Below are 22,086 nucleotides of genomic sequence, written 5' to 3' on the forward strand. Positions count from 1 at the left end.
TGACAAAACAGCACATTTTCCCACAAGCTCTCGGCTGTCTCTAAGACTAAACTGTCACGCATCAGAGTTTGTTTTTGCTCTATACACTAAGACAAAACGCACCGTGGTAAAATGACAAGATTGACAATTTCTATACTCAAGCAATGTGTTTTTTTTTTCACAATGAGTCTTTTAGATGAAAGGGTGGAAAAATGTTTCATTGAAAATGTTTCGCTTTTAAGAACCCTCTCAGAGCCCTGTGTTTGCAGCCCCCTCCGGGACCTCTGTGTTTTAGTATTCTCTTTAACCGAGACACCAACGGGTTTGTCGGTACTCCAAAAACTGCAGGGGTTGAAGGCAGACAGGCAAGACCTCTCAGTGCTGAGGCCCACTCAGCAATGTACAAGTATTCACCATGGAGATGGCGAATACTTGTACATTGCTGCGGGTTAAAGCACCATGTTGGGCAGAGAGTCCTCCCTCCCCTGCCACCCCTATTACTCCCTTATTCTTCTATCGCTCCATCCCCATCCTTCTACTCTGTACCTCTATATTCCCCTGGCCTTCCATCCCTCCATCCTGCTACCCCTCCACCTCCAGTGAGCCATATTTCAAGAGAGAGCACATGTGTTATGACTCACAGCGCTCTTCAGACTAGACACCAAATACAACAGATAGCCCTCACGTAGAGAACACTTGTCCGCCGTGTTTGTTGTATGTACAGTTTTTTATCCTTGACGGGCGCTGCTTCATGAGCGAATATGAAGAGCTATGTAAATGAGCTTTCGCCCATCTCCTGCTTTGATGAGTCACAGGTTCAATTCAGCAAAAAGAAAGAAAGAATAATAAAACAGTTGAATCATGCAGCAACAAAAGTTTGTGAAGGACGCTGACTTCTGGAGGACTTAAGTAGTAGGTATCATTTTCCCGAGCGTCTGGGAACGAAGAGGGTTCGCTCTGGTTGGCGCTAAGTAGTAGGAGGGAGGATTTTCTGCAGACCTGTTTTCTCACATCATCTGAGATGGCTCTCTCCATCCAACAAGGGACAAGCCTAAAGAACAAATCAATAAGCACCGCATCAGAAACACCCACCAAGTGCACCCAGAACACTGTGACATGTGCTACGAGAGCACATTACTCCAGGCAGACAGAACCTCGTCTTTCTTCTTCCCCGCTTCACGACTTTCATCTGTGATGAGTCAAACTACTGTGTCTCTTATTTTCTCTTTAATGTGCTGCATTTAAAAGTTCTGTGGAATAATCTACAACTTCTGTTGAACTCTTTTGGCAACGTGGACAGCTCTCTGACGATGCCCTCATAACCCCCCCGACCACCACCACACCCACCCATTCACACACCTACCACTTGAACTACAGTGGCCTGCGCAAACAATGAAGTCACATTTTCACAACAGAGGGGAGACAGCCAGCTAATTAGAGCAGAGATCCAACAGAAACATCCAGCGAAGAGGCGATATATGACATCACCGTGCAAAATGTTATTTAATTACTGCTGTAATGATAAATATTCATAAGTGCAAAACAAATATTATTGCAGCTGAACGAAAAATAAGACAGAGATTGTTCTGTTTGGCCTCCAAAACTTCACCAACCAGCTTCACATTAATATTGGTAACTTATCCATCAACATGGACCCTGTAGCCAAGAATCTAGGTGCGATATTTCATTCAGACCTGCTATAATGATCAGCTTAAAACAAGAGTTCATTTCAGTCAGATAAAAAAATATTTAAAAAAACAACAACAAACTCTGCACTGGCTGCTCATTAGTTTTAGAACTGATTTTTAAGATTTTATCAGTATAGACCACAGCGAGGTCTGGCCCCCAGCCACAGATTAGACATTTGAACCCATTACGAGCCGGAGCACAGCCTGAGGTCGTCTGTCAGAGCCCTGCTGGTTCCTCCAGAACCCGGAGCGTGTTGAAATTCCAGTGGGCAGGGTATTCTTGGTCCGAAACAAGAGCTAGCACAGGCTGGAAAGTGGGATTTGGTAGCTGGAAGTCATTGGTATTCATCAACAAACCCATCAAACCCCTGCAGATACTGCACATCATGGTCATGCTGTGGGACTGTAAAAATATTACTTATTGCATCTTTAAAGCTACAATAATCCAAATTTTCAAGGGATGATTTAAGGGGGGTACCATTTAGACTCAATTGACAAATGTGCAGAATAAGCGTGTAATTTAACGCTTGAGTTTAAATGGTTCTCATAGGCTCCTTGAGGTGCTAATAAATCTTGTTTGTTCCGCATTTTTTGACAGCTGAGTCTAAGTTCTCCTCATTTTTTTTTTACTTTTTCAGTTTTTGTAGCTTTAAGTTAATCATCATGGCCCTCAATTAAAGACTAACTCATTATTTGCTTCTAAAACCTCAACATCGAAGTTGAAGATATATCCTGTAGCTGCAGATTCACGGCGGTTCTCTTTGCCGGTGGCTCTTAATGAATTAACAAAACTCTAATGTGTCCGAGTGTTCCTAGCCACTGCATGTGTGTATCAAAGAGGCAGCTGATCAAACTAAAAGTGCTTGAAACCACAAAGGGGTTGGTGCAAAACAAAGGAAGATGGCCATACATTAGCCACACCATGTAGCTGTTTCAGGTGTGTGTGCGTGTGCACGTGCGTGATTGAGTGTGTTTATGTGCGCGCTCGTAGATGTATGCTTGTTTGTTAATGTTTATATGGTATGTTAGTGTCTGTGAGCATGAGTGTGTGTGTATATATATGCGTGTGTGTGTGTGTGTGTGTGTGTGTGTTTCTCTTAATGGTGCAGCCAGAGTAAATTGGCCCCTGAATGCAGTGTGCTCTGCCAGTGGTTTTTTGAGCTACAAGTGTAGAGAAACAAAGAGAGCCAGGGAGCTTCAAAGCGGGCGGGTGACATTTCGGGCTTTCCATCTTCAAAGCTCTATTTGCTTTTGTAGTTCCTCTTTGAGTATAATTATATATTTTTTTTCCAAAGGATTACAGCTGTCTGAAAACCTAGTGTTGAGTTTGAGGGTCATTTCATAACATTTTCAATAAAGGATATACAATGAGATGTCTATTTTTTTTTTTAACATTATTTTGAGTTAAATGCAATCTACAATTTTTCTCTATTAGGCACACCATAGTAGAGCGTATTATATAGTATATACTCCATTTCACACACTTTCTTGTTATTCCCTGTTGGCAGCCATTGGCAGTGAATTGATTGTTGACCTAATAGAAACCCCAGTGAGTGTCTCCAGATGGGGGAGTTGTGCGATCCACCCTGTCCCCCTCATTTTCATTCACCTCTCTCCCTCCTCTGCCTTTCTTCCATCCCCCACATCCAAGTGCCTCTCTATAATTCATGTCCAGGTGCAGCACCAGCTTTCTTTGGCACAGGGCTTGAGAGGAAAAAAAAAAGACAGATGTTCAATTTTCACTTCCTTTGTGCATCTCTCTATCTATCTGTTTGTTTGTGCGTGCCACCCGTTCTTGCCCTTTTTACCATTATTGCAGAATTCCTCTTGGTTTTATGCACCGTAGAGCAACTTAACAGGATGCAGTCAATTCAAGTCACAATCAGCCGTCATGCAAAAATAGGCATCAAAACAACTGGGTGTGTCGGCTACATTTGGAAGCTGTGCGCCTGAAATATGAAACATAGCAGACAGCGTCACAGTTGCATAAAGGCGTCTCCTTCCAGGATTGGCCGAACAATGAGGAAGTAATAACTGATTCTGGCGGGGGCGTTTTCTTTTCGGGGCGGTGATACGAGGAGCTGAATTTCCATGCAGCGCTGCACAAGTAGTGCAGTTTCCAGGCGTGCAGTCGTCATGAGAAGCGTGAGAAGCATGAATGCCAAGTGTTGCCAGTGGCACATCTGTATCATACGGAGCTGTCTAGTCGAACAGAAAATATGAACCTGCTGACAGTTGTGGGAGTGAAACTAAAACTCTACAGCATCACAGGTGATACCTGCATAGCAAAATGACATATATTTATATGGGTTGTTGCCTGGAGACATAGTGAATTACAGATTACAGCGGTGTAACTGTTCCTCGTTCCTCAGCTCCACTTGTACCTTGGCTCTTCGGCGGTGAATCGGTTTGTATCACGGTTTGAAAAAAAAAAAAATTGCACTGACACAGAATTCATGTTCTTTCTTCTTAATTTAATCATATGTCAACAGGTCACCACCAAATGTTGAGTGGGGCTTTTGCAAATGTTCAGCAAAAGAAAGCCCTTTATGCAGCCACTTATTAGGCTTAACATTATTATGAATCAAAAGCAGAGTTTAATGCTCTCTGTGTTTGTTGTAATTATGGATTGTGGTTTAAAAAAAAAAGAAAAACTTTAGATTCTGTGGTCAGAAAAAAAAATCACAGTACACAAATGCGGTAAACCAAGGATGCAGTAACACTTTTTTGGGGGGGGATTTTACACAGAATGGTTGCATGAAAATTAGGTTTTTTATTTTGTCATCCATGTGGAAATTGCAATGGTGCCGCTGCATTTTTCATATCTGAAGTGCTGTATGTTTTTCTTCAGTCCCCTTTCTTTTTAGCAAGTTATACACGATTGATTGTCTATCATGGTCTCACTATGCTGCAGTATTTCCCCTACCACTGAGTAAATGCGGTGAGCCACCCTGACAAGAGGAGCTGACACCCAAAAAAAAAAAAAAGAAAATCATTAGTAGCAGTCAAAATGGGAAGCTGTGCTGTTATATCATCTAAATGCCATTTCAGAGATCTTTAAGAAAATTTGCCCGGGGCAGTGCTGCTGTGTTGACTTATTGAGACAACTTGCTTGGGAGGACCCAAAATCATGGGCATGATAACGTTATTAGAGCCACTGTAGTGAGGCGCAAAAGGGAGAAGTCATATATTTTGATTTGTGATTCAGCAAAGTTCTTTATCAATACTGGGCTGCAGCCTTCACTGCTCCAGGTTCATTTTCAGAGGCACTATGTCCACAATGACAGGCTCTTGGCAATAGCATTAACCATTAAAAGCTACAATAATGGATTCACCTCATTGTGGCTTCAAATAGTAAGAAGGGGGAATAATCGTTTCTGTAATATCCAAATGGCTCCTGTTGGGCACATTTTCCATCTTTCCCATTGTAGGATCCTGGCTGTCCCTCATGTGAGTGTGGCTGTGCATGCATCCTTCTGTACATTTGCGCATGTGTGTGTGTGTGTGTGTGTGTGTGTGTGTGTGTGTGTGGGAAACGGGTACCACAGGGATGCATTTCAAAGTAGGTCATTGCTAATCCCCCTTAAAAATGAACATTCCCCTGCCGTGCACCCATCTAAAAGAGAGAGAGAGAGAGAGAGTGAGAGAAGAAAGTATAGAGGGAAGAAAGAAAGAAAAGGATGAATTATGGATAAGTTTTAAGAGGGATATCGCTCCCTCACTGTTTTTCATTTTTCTTCTTCTTCCCCTCCCTCCTCCCTCGCTCTCCTTCTCTGTCACTCTTTCTCTCTGTCCTCTGCCGCCCTTTAAATCGATACGGGCTGACTGTCATGGGTCAGTGGCCTGTATGCATCAGGCCGGCCTGCTACAGAAGAGCACAGTGTCTCCCAGGGCTCTCTGTGGAGGTGATAACTCGCTCCTATCTCAACCCTCTCTTAAAGGGACGCCCACTTTCAATTTAACTGCAATATCCTCCCAAGATTGACTGGGGGTGACAAGCTAGAAAGGAATACACATACATCCACCACTCCTTCAGGAGGAAAGTGAGGGCTGCTTAAATACTGCATTTGTGGCTCTATCTTTGCATAAAGTGAAAGGATTAAAGTGCCGTGCGGCCTCAAGATGTTGCATGCTGTGTTTTACAACCCATCCCTCCCCGCGAAGATGTATTTTTACTATCATGCTGACACATCGGTGTAAAATCAGCAACGAAAACTGCTCAGAAAATAGAGTATACTCCACGAACAAAAGAGGTAGGAGTAGCCCGCTATCTTCCCTGAGAATGAGTAATTCTATTCTTATTTCAAATCAGGTTGGGGCCTGTGTGTGTCACAGAGGTGTGTGTATGTGTGTCTAGCCACAGGCTTCCTCACACTCCAAGTCCAATTACCTGTGTTAAGGCCACATCTGAGAGAGGGGGCTTACAGCATATTATTCTAGCACAAACAACAGTCTCTCTGCCCACCAACCTGCAGGCAGGCAGAAGCCGGCAACAGAGGAAGGTGTGAGAGGTGTTACATTAGCACCTGGATGTGTGAACAGCAGACCAGTGACCTTTTACCAGTGACTGATACACTACCTGGAAGACTCTGTATCCCCTTGCAAATTCTTCCCCTGCCTCTCTCTCTCTCTCTCTCAGTCTTAAACTCTTTTCAATTTCTCTCCGTCCCCACCTCTCTCTCTATCCTTCTCTGTTTCTGCCTTTTTGGTCGTGTTTAGTCTGTTCTTTCATTTCTCTGCCCTCTGTTCTCTCCTCATGCTCCCCCTATCTGCTGCATCTGTTAATGCACTGGCCTTCAAACCAATGCTTATCTCAATACTTCTCTTGTTTTTTTGTTTTTTTTGGGTTTTTTTTGGTGACTTTTGATGCTTTTACAGAGGGTGTTAGTCGAGATGTCTCGTCTTTCTCTGTTGTTACCATTTGAAAAGCTCAGACAGAAACTCTATGAGATGCAAAAGACTATAAAACCTGCTGAAGGCGCCTCGTGTTACCCAGAACTGCTCTGTACCGTGTCTCCTCAGTAGAATAGCCTCGGTAGTGTGATGAGTTAACAATGAGAATAAACCTTTGCCTAAATATGGAGTTCCAGATCAATCGCCTTTTTTCTATGAGGAAAACATATTTTTCACATCATCATCCCTGCCTCAGTCTGTGATTGAAGTTGGTGTTTAAAATTTGTGTTTTTATCTGTAATTTCTCTCTTAATCGACTGAATTCTGCTACATACCAAACAGAAATGATTATTTTTCTGGTTAAAAGCTAACATATTTAACACGTACCTCATATATAAATGGCTGGAATTCATTTTAACTCGCTGCTACCATGTGTATTTTGCCAACCGATCTGTTTACTATTCTTCAAGGATGGCAACAGAGGCATTAAGCGAGGGAAAATCACGACAAATCATAACCACTTAGCCGGTAGCAATATTGTTTTTAAAGCTACATCTGTTATTATTAGATCATAAAAAAATGTGTGAAAATCCCCTTTTCATATCTAAACAAACATCTAAACGGCATTAAATATTTTGATGAAATTAGGAAAACGACACCGCTTCCATAAACGAGGTGATTTTTGAAGTCGCAAAAATGCTAACAAATGACAACGTGACTGTTTTAATTGTTACGGGAGTGGCAGGGCTTGCACAGTCACTTGATTTGTGTTGCAACAGTGCCAGAGCCTCAGAGACATGATTTTGCCTTCTACATTTAAATTGTTAATCAGTATTTTAGCCCTGCATCGTCACTATTGCCTCTCCTCTCCTGTGTGACATGGAGCCGCCGCCATGCCTGTACAAATCGGTGTGCCTGAGCATCCGTAAGACACACGACTTCCTCCCAGTCACCTGCCAGGGGCTCTAATTAGACTGATAAGCAGTGCAACTGGAATCAGCTCTTCCTGGTAATCAGCCCCACGGAGCCCAGACAGACGGCTAAATGAGGAGGAGATGAGCCATGCAGCCCAACAGGTGTCCTTAAAAAGACGGGGAGGTGTGCTTATACAATCTAGTCTTACTGCTTTCCAGCTACTTGAGAGTTCAATCACAGGGGATTTTAGAGCATATAGGGAAATTCTGCAATGAACAGGAGCAATCAGGAAAGAGTAATACATAAAATGGGAAATTAATGTCCAAAAAAACAGCGCATGCATCAGGGATTTTGTTCATCTTGCTTTGGTACAGAATTGTTGCCTTATTCTGAAGAGGATTTTTTCTTGGGAAACCCCCACTGTGCATCTACCATGCAGTTATACAAAAGAGTCAAACATGTGTATTTGGATTACCCATTTGTGAATTGCATCACATTCTGCATGCATTTCTTGCTTTTCTTTTTGCCACTATACAGCAGCTGCTGCTCAGCTTTAGACATATAATAACGATTATCACATTTTGTCCTGAAGCAAAATAGTAATAAAAAAGGCCTCTGACACATCAGGCAGGCAGGATACAAAATGATATCAAAACTAATACCATCTCAGAAGGGAAATGTCATATTTCTCATTTTGACACCTGCGTGAGACTGTTGTGTTACACTTTCATTTTACACCCACCACTCCCAGCTGTACACAAGAAAGCAACACGGCAAGATTAACACTGTGATTTTAACTGTGAGAGGTGCAGCCAGGATGTCTTACTGAGAGGGAAACAGGCAACCCAACAGGATGGAGCTCCAGCTTATTTTATTCACTCTTTTAAGGGAACATGTCCAGTGTATTGACATGTGTAGAGGCGGCTAGAGATTCAGTGATTGGGATTTACTTAGCTAAAGGCCGCTGACAGCAAATGCGTTCTCTTTGCAATTAGCCTCCTCGAGCTGAAAGCATCTTGAATACCTCGGCGCATCTCCTCAACAAAAACAGACAGCCTCGGAAATCTAATCTAGATGCTCAGGCAGTGCATTAGTTTGCAGAACCGAGAGGCTGAAATTGTTTGAAAAGAGACGAAACACGAACTCTGCATTTAATGTATCTCTAAAGTATATTTTCACACCGTTGCTTTGATGAATTTATACACTGTGTCAGGACCGCGTTAGCAGCTCAGCATATTGCAGGTCTGATTAAGGAGCTATTTTGCGTTTTTGATGTTTTCCATCCAAAACTACATTCCCTTCAAAATGTGTTATAAAATGGTGGCGTCTCTTTTGGTTTAATGCCGCCACATCCATTCAGTGAGGCTGCAGTCTCTTCTCTCCACCTTGAAAGAAAAGGGAAAGCAAGAATCAAGCAGGAGTGGTCATTTTCACATATCAACACATTAATGACAGGACCTTATTTTTCACATATTTATGACTTATGATATGACCTATTTATGACATGACAGCGATTCATTTGCAATGGGCGAATACTGGATCGATTCCAGTATTCAAATTACTCCTTAATGGACTTAACGGTTGGCCAGTTCACAAACTCAAAGTTACAACACCAGAAGTGCTAACAAGCCAATTTTCTGTGTTTTCAAAGTGTTCAGAGTTTTTTTTTTTTTTTTTTTTTTTTTTTTTTTTATAAAAGAACCCCACTGGGCTCCCAGTGAACAGCTCCTCCTCAAAATAGAGTTCTTACTTATTTCATAAATAATAAGTGATAGCGTTTAAAACTCCCTGAAAACAAAAACAAGAAAGATTATTGTATTTGTGTTTAAGCCAAAAAGCCAAATTTACCCATCTTATTTATCATAATTAAAAATTAATAGGTATGATTTTTTAAATGCTTTGTTTTATGTTATTTTGTCTTATCCTCAGAATCAGAAATCCTGTATTTTTTTGGCTTTTAGAGAGGAGTGCTTTGTACGGTTTTCTAGGGCATAGAAGTTTTTCTGTTACTTTGCAGTGGATTATGAAATTTATGAACAGCCTTTATGTCATCGATTATAAACACTGATTCTTCTAGAGCCGGTCACCGAAAACAAACACAGTACTTCTGCGATTGTTCAGATGTGTGAAATAATTACTATAATATGCAAGGGGCAAACTTGAAGTGTTAGCAGGTTTAGTTGGCGACAGTGTTTTGGGTTGGTGATTGCTCATTTAGCTGGTTGGATGAAATGAATGATGAACACTTATGTCAGCTGGTTACAGTATGACAACTCTGACCTTTACAGTATGAACTTTATTTGTCACAGCGAGGTCACATTAACATAACATCAAGCCTGTTCATGACTAAAACGAAGGGTTTTTCAAACTTTTTTCATATCCCGGACCCCTTGGACCCTTGAATTGTTATTAACTCTCATGTGAAGTGATTTTACCATCGGGACCTTGATATGAGAAGACATTTTGTAGCTATTTCTAAATAGATCACAGTGAAATTCATCTATTCTTAATTTTGTTGAGGACCCCCTGTAAGGCCCTCAAGGACCCATTGGGTTCCCTGGACCCCATTTTGAAAACCAGTGTTTTAAAATGTTATATTACGATGATGGTCCTCACCAGTCGTGTACTGAAATCTGTTTCCTTGGATTGAGAATTTGCCTGGGTAAATGTAAAGTAGATGTGCCGCTAGATTGTTGATAGCGTCTGTTTTCAGATCAAAATCCACTTGATGACTGTCAAATCCACCCCCTCTCCCACACACACACACACACACACACACACACACTCCCCCACCCCTGCTCACTTTCCCCCATCCCTCATCCTCTCTCTCATATTCCTGACTTGAGTGATGCCGTTTGTGATTCCTAATGACAGTCGGAACAAATCTACGGTAATGAGGTCACATTGGGTTCTCTTTTTTTTTTTTTTTCTTTCTCTGAAATCACCCTTCACAGCTCCACACAATCAACCTGTTTCTCGAACTCAGAGTGGGCCCTGGATCCAAGCTCCACTGAACCAGTGTGAAACAGATCAATTCCTTCCTCAGAAAGACCTCCCTGCAGCCAAAATGGACACCCTGTCTTTCTGAGCATGAATGTTTTTCCAATATCCAAGACTTATTATCTCCCGACTCACTGGAGCTCATATCCTGGCATCCTGGTCTCATGTTAATGCCGCCTGCCACGTTTCCAAATGCAGCCTTATGATGGCTTTAGCATATTTATTGATGTGTTCTGAAGTCTTGTGTGAATGGCAAAGTTCTTATAGCGGTCTCATATATGATCGCACGTGTGTGAACTCTCGCACACTTGTAATGTTCGTCTCTTCGCTTTATTGGTCTGAGCAGGATGTGTGCGCCAACACATCATTAGAATTCGTTTGAGCCATTAGCTGGTGAGGTGTGAGTTAGAGGGACTGTGGAGGAAAACCGCAACCAAGGAAAGGCACGTGCATGTCTAGGCGTGAGTGCATGAGAATATGCGTGTTTTCCTGTGTGTCGCTGTGCATACGCGGTGTGTGTGTGTGTGTGCTCAGTGATGTGGTTAGTAATGTGGAGACCTGCAGGAGACGGTCCGTGGAGAGAGCCTGCAGGATAATTGCTGCCACAGTGACAGGTAGGGCTGCCTCTGTCACAGTTCCCTCTGTGGGGAGGCAGCACACATGCATCTGCGTGTTTGTGTGCGGGCGCTTCTGCGTGTCAGCTTTGCCATCGCTTCCTCCAATAAGCATTTCCCCAGTAGGCTCCCTTCAGACGGTGGCAGACTTCCAGATGTTTTCATCTTGTATCACACACACACATATCCAGGGGAAGGAAATGAAGCGTCCTTTACACAGAGCGAGTATCTTTAATCTTTTGGATATACATCTTACCCAAGGACAGACCTCTGAGTAATGTTTTTCATCTTGCTTTAGAGTATCGTGTACTATCACACACGGAGTACATTTCAATTAGAATGTGCCACATATTGTAGAGGACTCTGCATCTGGTGGAAGACTTTTCACTTGTTGAGGTTTCCCAGTAGACTTGTGTAAATGGTGTTTATTTCTAAAACATGGTGCCTGTCACAGTGTGTCGTATTGTAGTTACAGCGAGGCTGCCGCAGGAGCAAAAGGTCACCCAGTAAAGTGACTCTGCACTGCGTGCGGCTTGTGATGGCTGTGATTCTTTTAGATGTGCATTGTTTACCTCATCAATCAGCATACGCCAACATAATCTCACAAACCTGACCGTTTTTTTTTTTTCTTTTCTTTTGAGTGATTGTCAGATGTGATTTCTGTTGCATATGTTACACATCTGCAGATTGTCATCTCTGAAAAAGAGCATAAACGATGTAAACGTGTCCCGGTGAGAATGCGGAGTGACATCCGTGGGGTTTCTCCCACATCTGGAGGTGCCCGCCATCCAAGTCATTTGCCGGTACTGCTTCTGTTCTGCCGATCTCCTGCAGCCCGTGAAGAATTGGTGTCAGCACCTATCAAAGGGAAAATGCCTATTCTACACAGAGTGTCAGAGCAGCCACAATCTATTAATCAACCAGGCGGCAAAGAAACAGATATAATGTGTGTGTGTGTGTGTGTGTATCTACACTCAGTGTCCACTTTATCAGGTCCACCTGTACAATCTAATGCAGTTCAGTGCAACAGCTCTGCCATAAATTCTACCTTTTAAGAAAGTTTATAATTTTCAGTTTTTGTTGACACTGTGGGGAAATTAAAATTTAAATTCTGTGTTTAATACTGAGGTTGTAGTTTGCAGAGGTCTCGTACTGAACCACATGATATCGAGAGGTGTTTCTATTTTTTTGTCCTCTCTATTTACATACATGAGGGACAGAATAGGACAGAATAGTGGAAACACCTCTCAATTAAAAGCAGTCCAGTACAACAGCAGCACTAACCATGAGCGCAATGAAAGTCAACTTTATGGCAGAACAGTTGTATTCTATTGTATTAGACTGTGCAGGTGTGCCTAGAAAATTGGCCACTTAGTGTATGTGTGTGTATGTTTGTGTGTGTGCATGCATGTTTGCAATGTGTGTGTGTGTGTGTGTGTGTTTGTGTGTGTGCAAGTGTGCATGGCGCCCATTTGCAGGACATGCAACGACTCATCCAGGTGTATTGTTCAGCCACCTCTGAAAAAGATCTTCTAATAAGGGAGGATGTAATTATAAATGTGTCATGCAGTCTCTATTTGAGGGAGGAAGGGGCCTGTAATGTGTTTGATACCAGAGGCCACGGCAGGGTCTGCAGAGGACACACGGTGCATGCTGATTGCACGACTACAGCCATTACAGGAGCCGCGGCTCGGTGACACGCTCTCCTATCCCCTTCCTCCATTGTGTTGAGTCTTTTTTTATCTTTCAACATGGTGGATATTGTGTTAAACACAAGTCGCACCCTAAAATGAGTTTTGTCATCTTACAGGAAATGTTTGGCTTGTGTCATATGCAGTGCTTTTACAGGATGGTTTTCAGAGGTATATTCAGCTAGCTGGTGGAGGTTTGCAGTGTGTTGATTTAATCTGAACTAGAAGAGTGCTCTCAGGGTGCAGATCTCTACCTGGCGTATGTCCCCTCCACTTTCAGACTATAGGCAAAACTTGGCAGAGAGTCAGCAGCCAATTCATGATTCAAATATAATACATTACAGTATAGAAAATATACCATAAAACTCCCAAAGCCTCTAAGGTTTAGCTGTTTCTTGTTCTTTGTGTATATGTTTCACTTTGGTACAGAAATTATACCAGTGGTTGGGAACCTGTGGCGCAACAGAGGTCATGTGGCTTTCAACAGAAACCACATTTCAAAAAGAGCTTGAACTGAAATGGCAAAATTAAAAATTACTACTGAGGTCTCTCTCTCTCCCTCTCTCTCTCTCTCTCTCTCTCACACACACACACACACACACACACACACACACACACACACACACGGCTCAGTAAGTGTGTTACATGTTTTACATGAAGCATCAGGCTTTTTAACCTAGTTAAACCTCCACTTGTTGACAGATTACTTCAGCCTCTAACAGTTTTTAAAGTGTTTTCCTCCCCAGTGTCTGCTCTGCGTTCTGTTGACTCTCTCCATCAGCAGTGTGTTTTATAAACTCGCCCAAGAAAAGCAACACACGTCCTGGATTTTTTCACCCACAATCAGAGCGATTACAGCCACAATAGGATAAAAAAAAATATATATATATTAGGCTGAGTATTATATGAAGAAAGAGAGAGAGAGAGTGCAGTGGTTATTGAACAACAGTGACAGTGAATGAAGAGAGGGGGAAGAGGTAGCGAAAACAAATGTTTTTCACAGGTTTTGAATCACCGCAACCACGAGAGCCTGTCTTCATCATACAGTCATCACCATGTACAAAAAAAATTATCAGGTTAGTTTGCAAGAATAGCTGCAGACACACACACACACACACACACACACACAACCTAACGCATGATCTCCACCAGGCTGCCTCCTGGCTGAGATAATAACAGCAGTTGGTTTGTTGCAGAGCAGTGTTGGCTTATCCACAGGACGCAATCGATCAGGGTGAATAAACAGTAAGGCAGCCAGGACCCCTGCTATTAACAGCATGGTCATACCATGTGACACACATGCTGGTGTATGATTGGCACTGCTGATTGGACCTCACAGCCTAATGATGTCATGGATGTAGTGGCGTTAGGTATACTGGAGGAGGAGGAGAAAGAGAAAATGGTGTGTTTTTTTAATTTATTAATTTTAAATTATTTCTCCATCTTCATTTACATCATATTTTAATTTTAGAAATTATGTTGATGATCTTATCAAATTAGTTAAACTGTTTTCATAAAATTAAATTTCTTGATTGTCAGTATTACAAGCAACCAATAATAAGGAGTGGAAAAAATACATTTAGTTAAATATTCAGGGTTAAATTGTGTTAATCCCACTTATTTCCTCTGCTAATCAAAGAATCTGCTTTATTCTGCCTTGTTTCAACATATTATCCTGAAACTGAACCTGAATTGGAAACAAGCGGGATTATCTCATCCCACTGGCAGATTATGTCTACTTGTTTTGAGAAAAGAAAAAAACATGATTTTAAGACCGAATATGAGAGTGAATGGCTTTAGATGGATATTTGCTCAGTGTGAGAGCCGCAGCGGCACTGAAATACTGTAGATGTGCTCCTGGGTCTACTTTGTCCTCTGCCAGATGTGCTGTGCACCACCTTCGATTTGACATGATGGTGATGGAGATGGGCTGATGGTGCCCCGATCAGACATTATCACTTAATGATGTCACGGTATGAAGGCGTGATAGGTGTATTAGTGGTGGAAGGGAGAGGAAAAGTATCTCGTTCTTACCTGTGAACTCTTTAATTCTCCTCCTGCGTTGCTCCACCCTGTCCCTCGGTTTCATCCGGTAGGTTTTCTCAGAGGTGCAGGTCCTTTGATTTGGTGTCTTGATTTATAAAAGCCAAGGAGCAGAATAACAATTGATATGCATGAACAAGACAAGACAGGGGAAAGGAGGGCTCTTGGATTGTCAAGGGGGTGGCACATGTGTGTGTGTGTGTGTGCATTCAAATACTAGTATACATATATTAAGTCTTTCACATAATGCTTATGCTAACCACAAAAACTAGAGTTCATATGAAAGTCATTTTATATTAGAGTACAGTCATTGTATCTCTGCTGCCATTGTTTGTTCGCCTCTCCAGGAGAATATCCGTTCTATGATGAATTTCACAATAGCCATAAACCTACTGGAAATGAAAATAAATAAATAAATAAATCAGCGATGAACAAACAACTCATACAAAATTGACAACAATATCTGTGAGGTGATTTACATTTTGATATGCAACAAATGGGCTGAATTTCAAGCGAGATCTAAGGGGGTCAGACGCACGCTACTTGTCATATACATAAAATAATGAATATGCTGCCGTGATGATATGGCGATCGGAAGTCAGCACCGTGGCTCCTCACAGCCTGAGCTATGAGGGAATATTATTGTTTTTGTTTCCACCACCACCCGAAGGATTTTGACTGAAAAATGGGTTGCATTGCATCTTATCTGTCTTGAGGATCAGGTGCATCTCTCTCTCTCTCCCTCTCTCTCTCTCTCCTTCCTTCCTTCTCTCTCTACTCTGATAGCTACAGACAGCCATCATATGTGCAAGGGGAAAGTGATGGGCGGAATGGCAGCTTTAATATTGGAGCGATTGCCTGCTGATAAGGCTAACGGCTGCGGAGAGGCGTGAGCGTCAGCCCTCCTCCGCAATAAACACTTTCATTTTGTTTGGTTGGAGTGACGGATGGAGAGATGGATGTGGGGAAAAGACGACCTGAGGAGCAGGGGAGGGAGGGAGAGCGAGAGAGAGAGTGAGAGAGAGATACACAGAGAGAGGGAGGAGGATAGATGGAATGGATGTGGATGTTATTCAATATTAAGAGATCAATCAGAGGGTGGTGAAATATGCATTTTGTCAACTATATACGCCTCCATTTGGCCAAAGAGGCAACATTATGATCATGTGATAGCATCGGCTGCTGTGCCATGTTGAAATGCAAAATACTTACACCCTGGGTGATTTGTTTCCCCAATACTGAATTCACATTGGTACCGTACAAACAATAACAGCCCTATGTAGTATATCAGAAAAATGAACATACATATATATTCATGACTTTGAGCTCTGATGACTGCTGTCCTCACGATAATCATTTTTGAATTGTTATTAGAATCTATGATGAGCAGTGGAGAATTGCTTTAGTTTGGGGCAAATGGCAGAGCAAAGCAACATTTTAATCAAATTATATCTCAACACTTGACAATGAGCATGGAGGCCATATGCCGAAGAGCAAATCAAAGGGCAGATAAAACCAAGCACAAATTTGTGACTGTGTGTGTGTGTGTGTGTGTGAACTGTTGCTTAGCTGTGTGCGTCAAAGAAAAGCATGGATCCTGAATCATTTCTTAGATTGCCGATTGAAACGACTACTCTAAATCTTAATATCTATTTTGATCCAAGTTTAACACCAATCCTGTGGCACAAGGCACAATTCCAGCCGAAAATATTCAAAAAGAGGGGGCTGAAATGGCAGTGTATGCGCCTGTTTGTAATAAATGTATATGGAGCAGCAAGCATGCTGTGTGTGGGCCTACTTTTGAATATCTATAATTGAAGAGCTTCTTTCTGAAATTCAGTGTCTACGCTGTGAAAAAACTCACACAGCTTTATGAACAGTATATTGAAATGGCTGTTTTTATTGATATTATTTTTATATAATGATGTTTCAGGCTCAACTCTGGATCACTGAAGCTGTAGGCCAACCTAAGACCTTTGTTCACAAATTATTAACCACCCACATTTACGAAATTCTTCAGTAATGAACTCCTTGTCTTCAAGTAATCCTCAATTTTATTTTCACCCAGCAGCAGTGAGAAGACGTGTTGGGCGTGTGTGAAAGTGGAGCGCACTTGAACACACATAAAAACCTTTTTGGCTTTCCTGTGCTTTTTGACTACTGAACATCAGATGATTTGGCTCAGTGTGACTCGGAAACCAAAAAGATAAAGCGAGCAGCAGGGATCAGATCTCGATATTAGAGATCAGACCAGATAAGCTGAGACAATGCCCATTTAAACGGTTGGAGGAGGCTCTCTGTAATGAGACCTGACACCCCTTTTCCACAGTCTGTCAGGAGTATTTGGTGGCTAATTTGAAGCTCACAAAATTTGTGCATGTGTCTCTGTGAGAGATGAAGGGAACTCCAGTGGGAGGTTAATATAAGGGGTGACCAAAGAGAGATGCTCTGGGCTGTTATCTGTACAGTTAGGGACAGAAGAAGCAATCCAATGGCTGTATTCTCGCTGCGGCCCAAATCCATCCACTTGCCAGCTAATGAGCTTGGCAAGTACAGTGTATTTACATTTAAAGTGGCTGTTGTGGGACTCTTCATTCCCTCAGGTTGATTGGAGGATGCTCAGCTTTGATTCACAAGTAAATACTGACCTTCAGGCTTCTTTGGTTTCACCATAAGTCAGTTAATGTCAGCTTGTCAGTCAAAACCCTAGCTGCAGTCGGAGTGATGTGCATGTGCCTGCGTACGTGTTGATTCCAGGCTAATCTTTCTTAGTTTGACTCATGATGTGTTGCGACCCCAGAGGGGTCCTCATTAGGACCAAAACGTTGTGTGACCTTTTAGCAGCTTCACTCCCCCCCCTCTCTTGCCGCCCACCCCCCTCACCCTTACCCAGCTGGGCCCAATTACCTTGCTCATTACCCCCCTCCTAAATAGCACCAGGACCGAGCAGGTACTGTAGCTATCTATGGAGAACCAATATGTCTGTGACTAAATACAGGGGTGGCAACATGAAATGAAAATGAGTTTCTTTTTGGAGATGTGCCAGTTGAAGCTTCCCTCATCTCTCATTTGGAGGTAATGAAGGTAGATTTGCTTCTGGTGGTGGTCTTGTCTTTTTTCCCCTCCTGATTCTCTTAAGTCTATTTCTGCCACGGAAGAGACTTCGATTGTATTTTTGACCTTCCCTGCTCTCTCGGCAGCCTCCTTTATCCTCCTTTTAGCCATCCTTCACAAACTCCTGGCTGACACTTAAATATAAGATGTCCCCTTTGCTGCCATGTTGATGAGATGATAGGATGATCAATGTTTGCAGGATCCTTAATAACGGGAGAGAACGAGAGATAAAGAGAGAGAGAGAGAGAGAGACAGCAGAGAGAAGGAGATGGATGATTATCCTAAAAGTAGCGTGCTTAATTAGATGGAATGCTGCATACATTGTGGACTGAGTGGAATCATTGGGATAGATTAAAATACTAATTAAACAGGCCCTTGCCGAATTTGGAGTGTGAGGTAGGGTTCAGCTCTTCAGGGTCATTTGCATAGCCTTCATCTGGGGAAATGGGATTTAAAGGACCTGCTCTCTTTCTCTCTCTTTAACTCTCACTTTTTTTCTTTTCCCATTACCAATCACATTCACATGCTAACAAACTCAATTAATATTATGCTCCATTTTTTCCTTTCACTCTATAATTTGGCTTAATCTATTAAGACCCCTTTGATTTTGTTTTTCAATATAGATGTTTCCATCAAAGTGAGGAAGGGGCGTTAAGCACAGGGGGAAAAAAAGTCGGCAAAATGTGTGATCTTGAACGACGGATATTTAACATTGCCTCAGTTTACTTTGATTTGCATGAGAATATCTTTCCTCAACAAAGCTTTGGAAATAGCATGCCATATTTGATTAGATCAATAGATCTGAGGATCAAACTCGGGTTGTGTATTAATTACTGCAAGAACAAAGGCAGGAGCTCAAGTTATTGTGTGCAGCGAATCCACAAGCACTTCATCTGCTTTCTGGCAATCTACTTAGAGTGTCTGAGTGTATATGGACTTGTGCGGTATGTTTTTCTCACTGTGCTGACCTCACAAAGTGGCAACATATTGCATCAAATCAAATCAAATGCTTTCTTATAAGTCCCAGCAAAGACTCCAGTCAACTTGTGAACTCGTCTCGTACCCGAAGATTGTTTCGCTTGTTTTCTCCATGAAGATTCGTCTGTGTAGGCTGGTCATTTTTTATGACCAGTTTGACATCTGACTCATGCTGTTACACCCATTGCATCATTCTCAGTTTCACTAACCACTTGTTCTGCCCGGCACCTCAGGAAGTGAAAAATCTGCTACTTTGTCATCCACTGCTCATCCTCACACCTCCTCTGCTTTTGTCTCCCATGCAGTCCAGCAGAAGCAGCAGCTGGAGAAGCAGACTGGCCTGAAGATACTGGAGGCTGGAGTTAGTGATGTAAGTTCTGCTCACTAAAAATATCTGTTGAATTTATCCATTATTTAGCTGCGTGCGTGTGTGTGTGTGTCTGTGTGCGCGTGAGTGTAAAAATGAGAGTGAGCGTGGGCGTGCACATGTGGTTGTGTGTGTTTTCTGTGTCGAAAAGGCTCACGGGACACGAATCACTCATTGATTTCAACTTGTCTTGGCACCCGCATCACACCTGCAGCTTCAGTTGTACAGCCAAACACTAATCTTTAGGCAGAAATGAATTCCAAGCACATATCCTTTTTATGTGTGTTGCCTTGATTACCGTCCCCTGCACTCATTTCCTTTAGGTCTCTAAGAGCTGTTGTCACCATGGCAAATAAAACACAACAAGACAAAAGCCCTGTGCATTTTCGAAACTTAAAGTAGGTGTTGATCACAGCCGCGGAGCAACAATAACCAGATTATCTGGAGTGCTGTCACTTTGCAGGGAGCCCTAATGCTCCTGTGACATATTCATTGGAAAAAATTAAGAGGAGAACAGGAGGACACTTATGATGATCTAGATGAAAGGAGAGGAGATGTGTATTCATTCAACGCTGATAAATATTCATATGTATCAGAGGTAAGGATCTAATCAAGCACCCATTGATGCATCATAGTCCTCCATGCTTGCCTGGTAAATGAGTTTCTCTATGGAAATGAGACAGACAGCCTTAGACCCCTGAGCCGCCCTGATCATGAGGCATGCTGGGAGCTAAATGGATGTGGCCTGTGCATCGCAGGACAGTTGCCATTGGCAACAACCGTCACACACTGTATAGACCAGATCATTTTCCTGTGTTACTCTCTTCTATGCTGTCTTCCTTTTGGTGTCATTGCCTTTCTTCGCCCATCTGCCTCCCACTTATATCTTTTTTAGCACCACATTTTCTCTCATCATAATTCCACATTGTCTCTTTATCACCTTCTCAATTATCTCTGATTCGCAATTTTTTTCTTTTCTTTCATGGTGACTTTTGTCCTTTTCTTTGTCTGTCCCTCCTCGCCTCCTTTCATTCTTTTATTCACACTCAGACTGATTCCTGCGCTTAGCCAGCACTGGTACAGGGCTGTGTTTGTCATATTGGGCCTATTTGTAGATAATTAGCTGCAATAATAGCCTCTCTGCAGGAGCCAGGGTGAGGGAGGGAGAGATGGAAAGAGGGAGGGAGGGAAGGAAGAATCTGTCTTCCACCTCATGGGGAGAAAATCTGCGCCAGACTGTGTTTGTAGAAATGCATGTTAAAGAATCACAGTATTTACTGTACCACAAATAATAAGTTGGCAAAGTATAAGCCCTTCGCAGAGTATTCAACAGCAGTGGCGTACAGTAGAGCAGCTCTAATCTGAATGTATTGATCTCACAAGTTTGTAGCCAGAGACGGAGACTTGACAAGTAAGTAAGTAAGTTAGAAGTGAGAGCTAGCCGCTTTTGACAAGAGGGCCTGCGAAGTGGGCTCTTCAAATGCATTAGTTTAGATAGTGTTAAACCACAAGGCTGATTTTTGATTTCAAACAGTAAATTTACCAGAGTTGTGAGTGATTATATGGCAGAGGTGAGAAAATGGGTCTCTACTGTGCACATTAGTGAGCAAAAATACAAGTCCACTGGATTAAATCGCTCAGCTGATTCATGAGAAGGTAAGTGGAGGGACAAATTCAGCTAAGTATGGTACTTGTTAACTGTGCCATAGCACCAACAGTATGTTCTCACTGGGTTTATATGAAACCATCAGCGTGGCTGGTATCATTAAGTCTTATCACTGACACCCCCACCCCCTCCATTTTTATTTAAGAGGTGACAAATGACAAAACAGCTTAGGAAGATGTCCAGATAGAGTGAACGTCAATAGCAGTAGATGCGGACGAGGATAAGCAAATGTCAAAGAGGGAGGAAGGAGACATCAATCAATAGGCCCAGTAATATCTACTCCATTATAGATTGCCGGGGACCCAGTTTCCTGAAAAAAAGAGGCTATTTTGTTTTTCTTCAGTAACTGAAGCATGTGTGTGGCATAAGCTCTGCATTTTCTAAAAAATCGTTGTTATTAACAGCAGTGTCCCCGTGGGTATCTGCACTCTTGTGGAGACGCAAAAGGCAAATGGAGGTCTTCTCGCAGCAATTGAAGAGTCCTGTGAATGTGCGAAAAACTCTGAGGTGAAAGGAGGAGGGCTGTCGAGGGAATAGAGAGGGTTAGGGGCCAGAGGAGAAAGTGAGCTGGAAAGAAAGGAAAAATAAGATGGGGAAATTCATGGTTGACATGGCCTCTTTGCAGTTTTAGCAGTAACTAGCACCAATGTTTTCTCTCCTCTGTCTACATTCATAATACATGGAAACCATAGAGGGTAACACTGTCCCGACTGCAAAAACGTTCACCTTAACAAGGCATATTCAGTATTAAAATCATGTTGTTGTTTTTTTGTTTTTTTTTTGCATGGAAAAAAAATCTGCCAATGGGATGAGATAATCGCACTATTTTCTAACTTTTTCTTAGAAAAAGTAAAAAACTGCTGAAATAAGGCAGAATAAGAAAATGACAAGAAAATGACACTTGATTGAAAAAAAATTCTGGAAGTATGTTGATTAGCAATGGAAACAAGTGGAGTTATCTCATCTCACAGGCAGATTCTTTTTTTCCACTTGTTTTAAGAAAAATTAGATGGTAAGACTGAATATGAAGCCAAATGACGTGTTAAGATGCAGATTTTTTGCAGTGTGGACGTCATGCCACATCTCGGCTTCTCGACCAGCATCATTCCTAAAAGGCACAAAGCTCTGTGACCATGCA

The 22,086-nt window shown here is 42.2% G+C and overlaps 1 protein-coding gene across 1 annotated transcript in view; it reads left to right on the top strand.

The window, feature by feature from the left end:
* Window positions 1-22,086, top strand: part of ptprn2 (protein tyrosine phosphatase receptor type N2) — a 117,931-nt gene that overhangs the window by 49,054 nt on the left and 46,791 nt on the right. The window contains exon 11 of the mRNA XM_030079828.1: window positions 19,221-19,285. Within this exon, the coding sequence (XP_029935688.1) occupies window positions 19,221-19,285 (65 nt within the window). The remainder of the gene's footprint in view (window positions 1-19,220; window positions 19,286-22,086) is intronic.

This window comes from Myripristis murdjan, chromosome 20 (assembly GCF_902150065.1).
Source record: "Myripristis murdjan chromosome 20, fMyrMur1.1, whole genome shotgun sequence".
In the NCBI taxonomy this organism is placed as follows: Eukaryota; Metazoa; Chordata; class Actinopteri; order Holocentriformes; family Holocentridae; genus Myripristis; species Myripristis murdjan.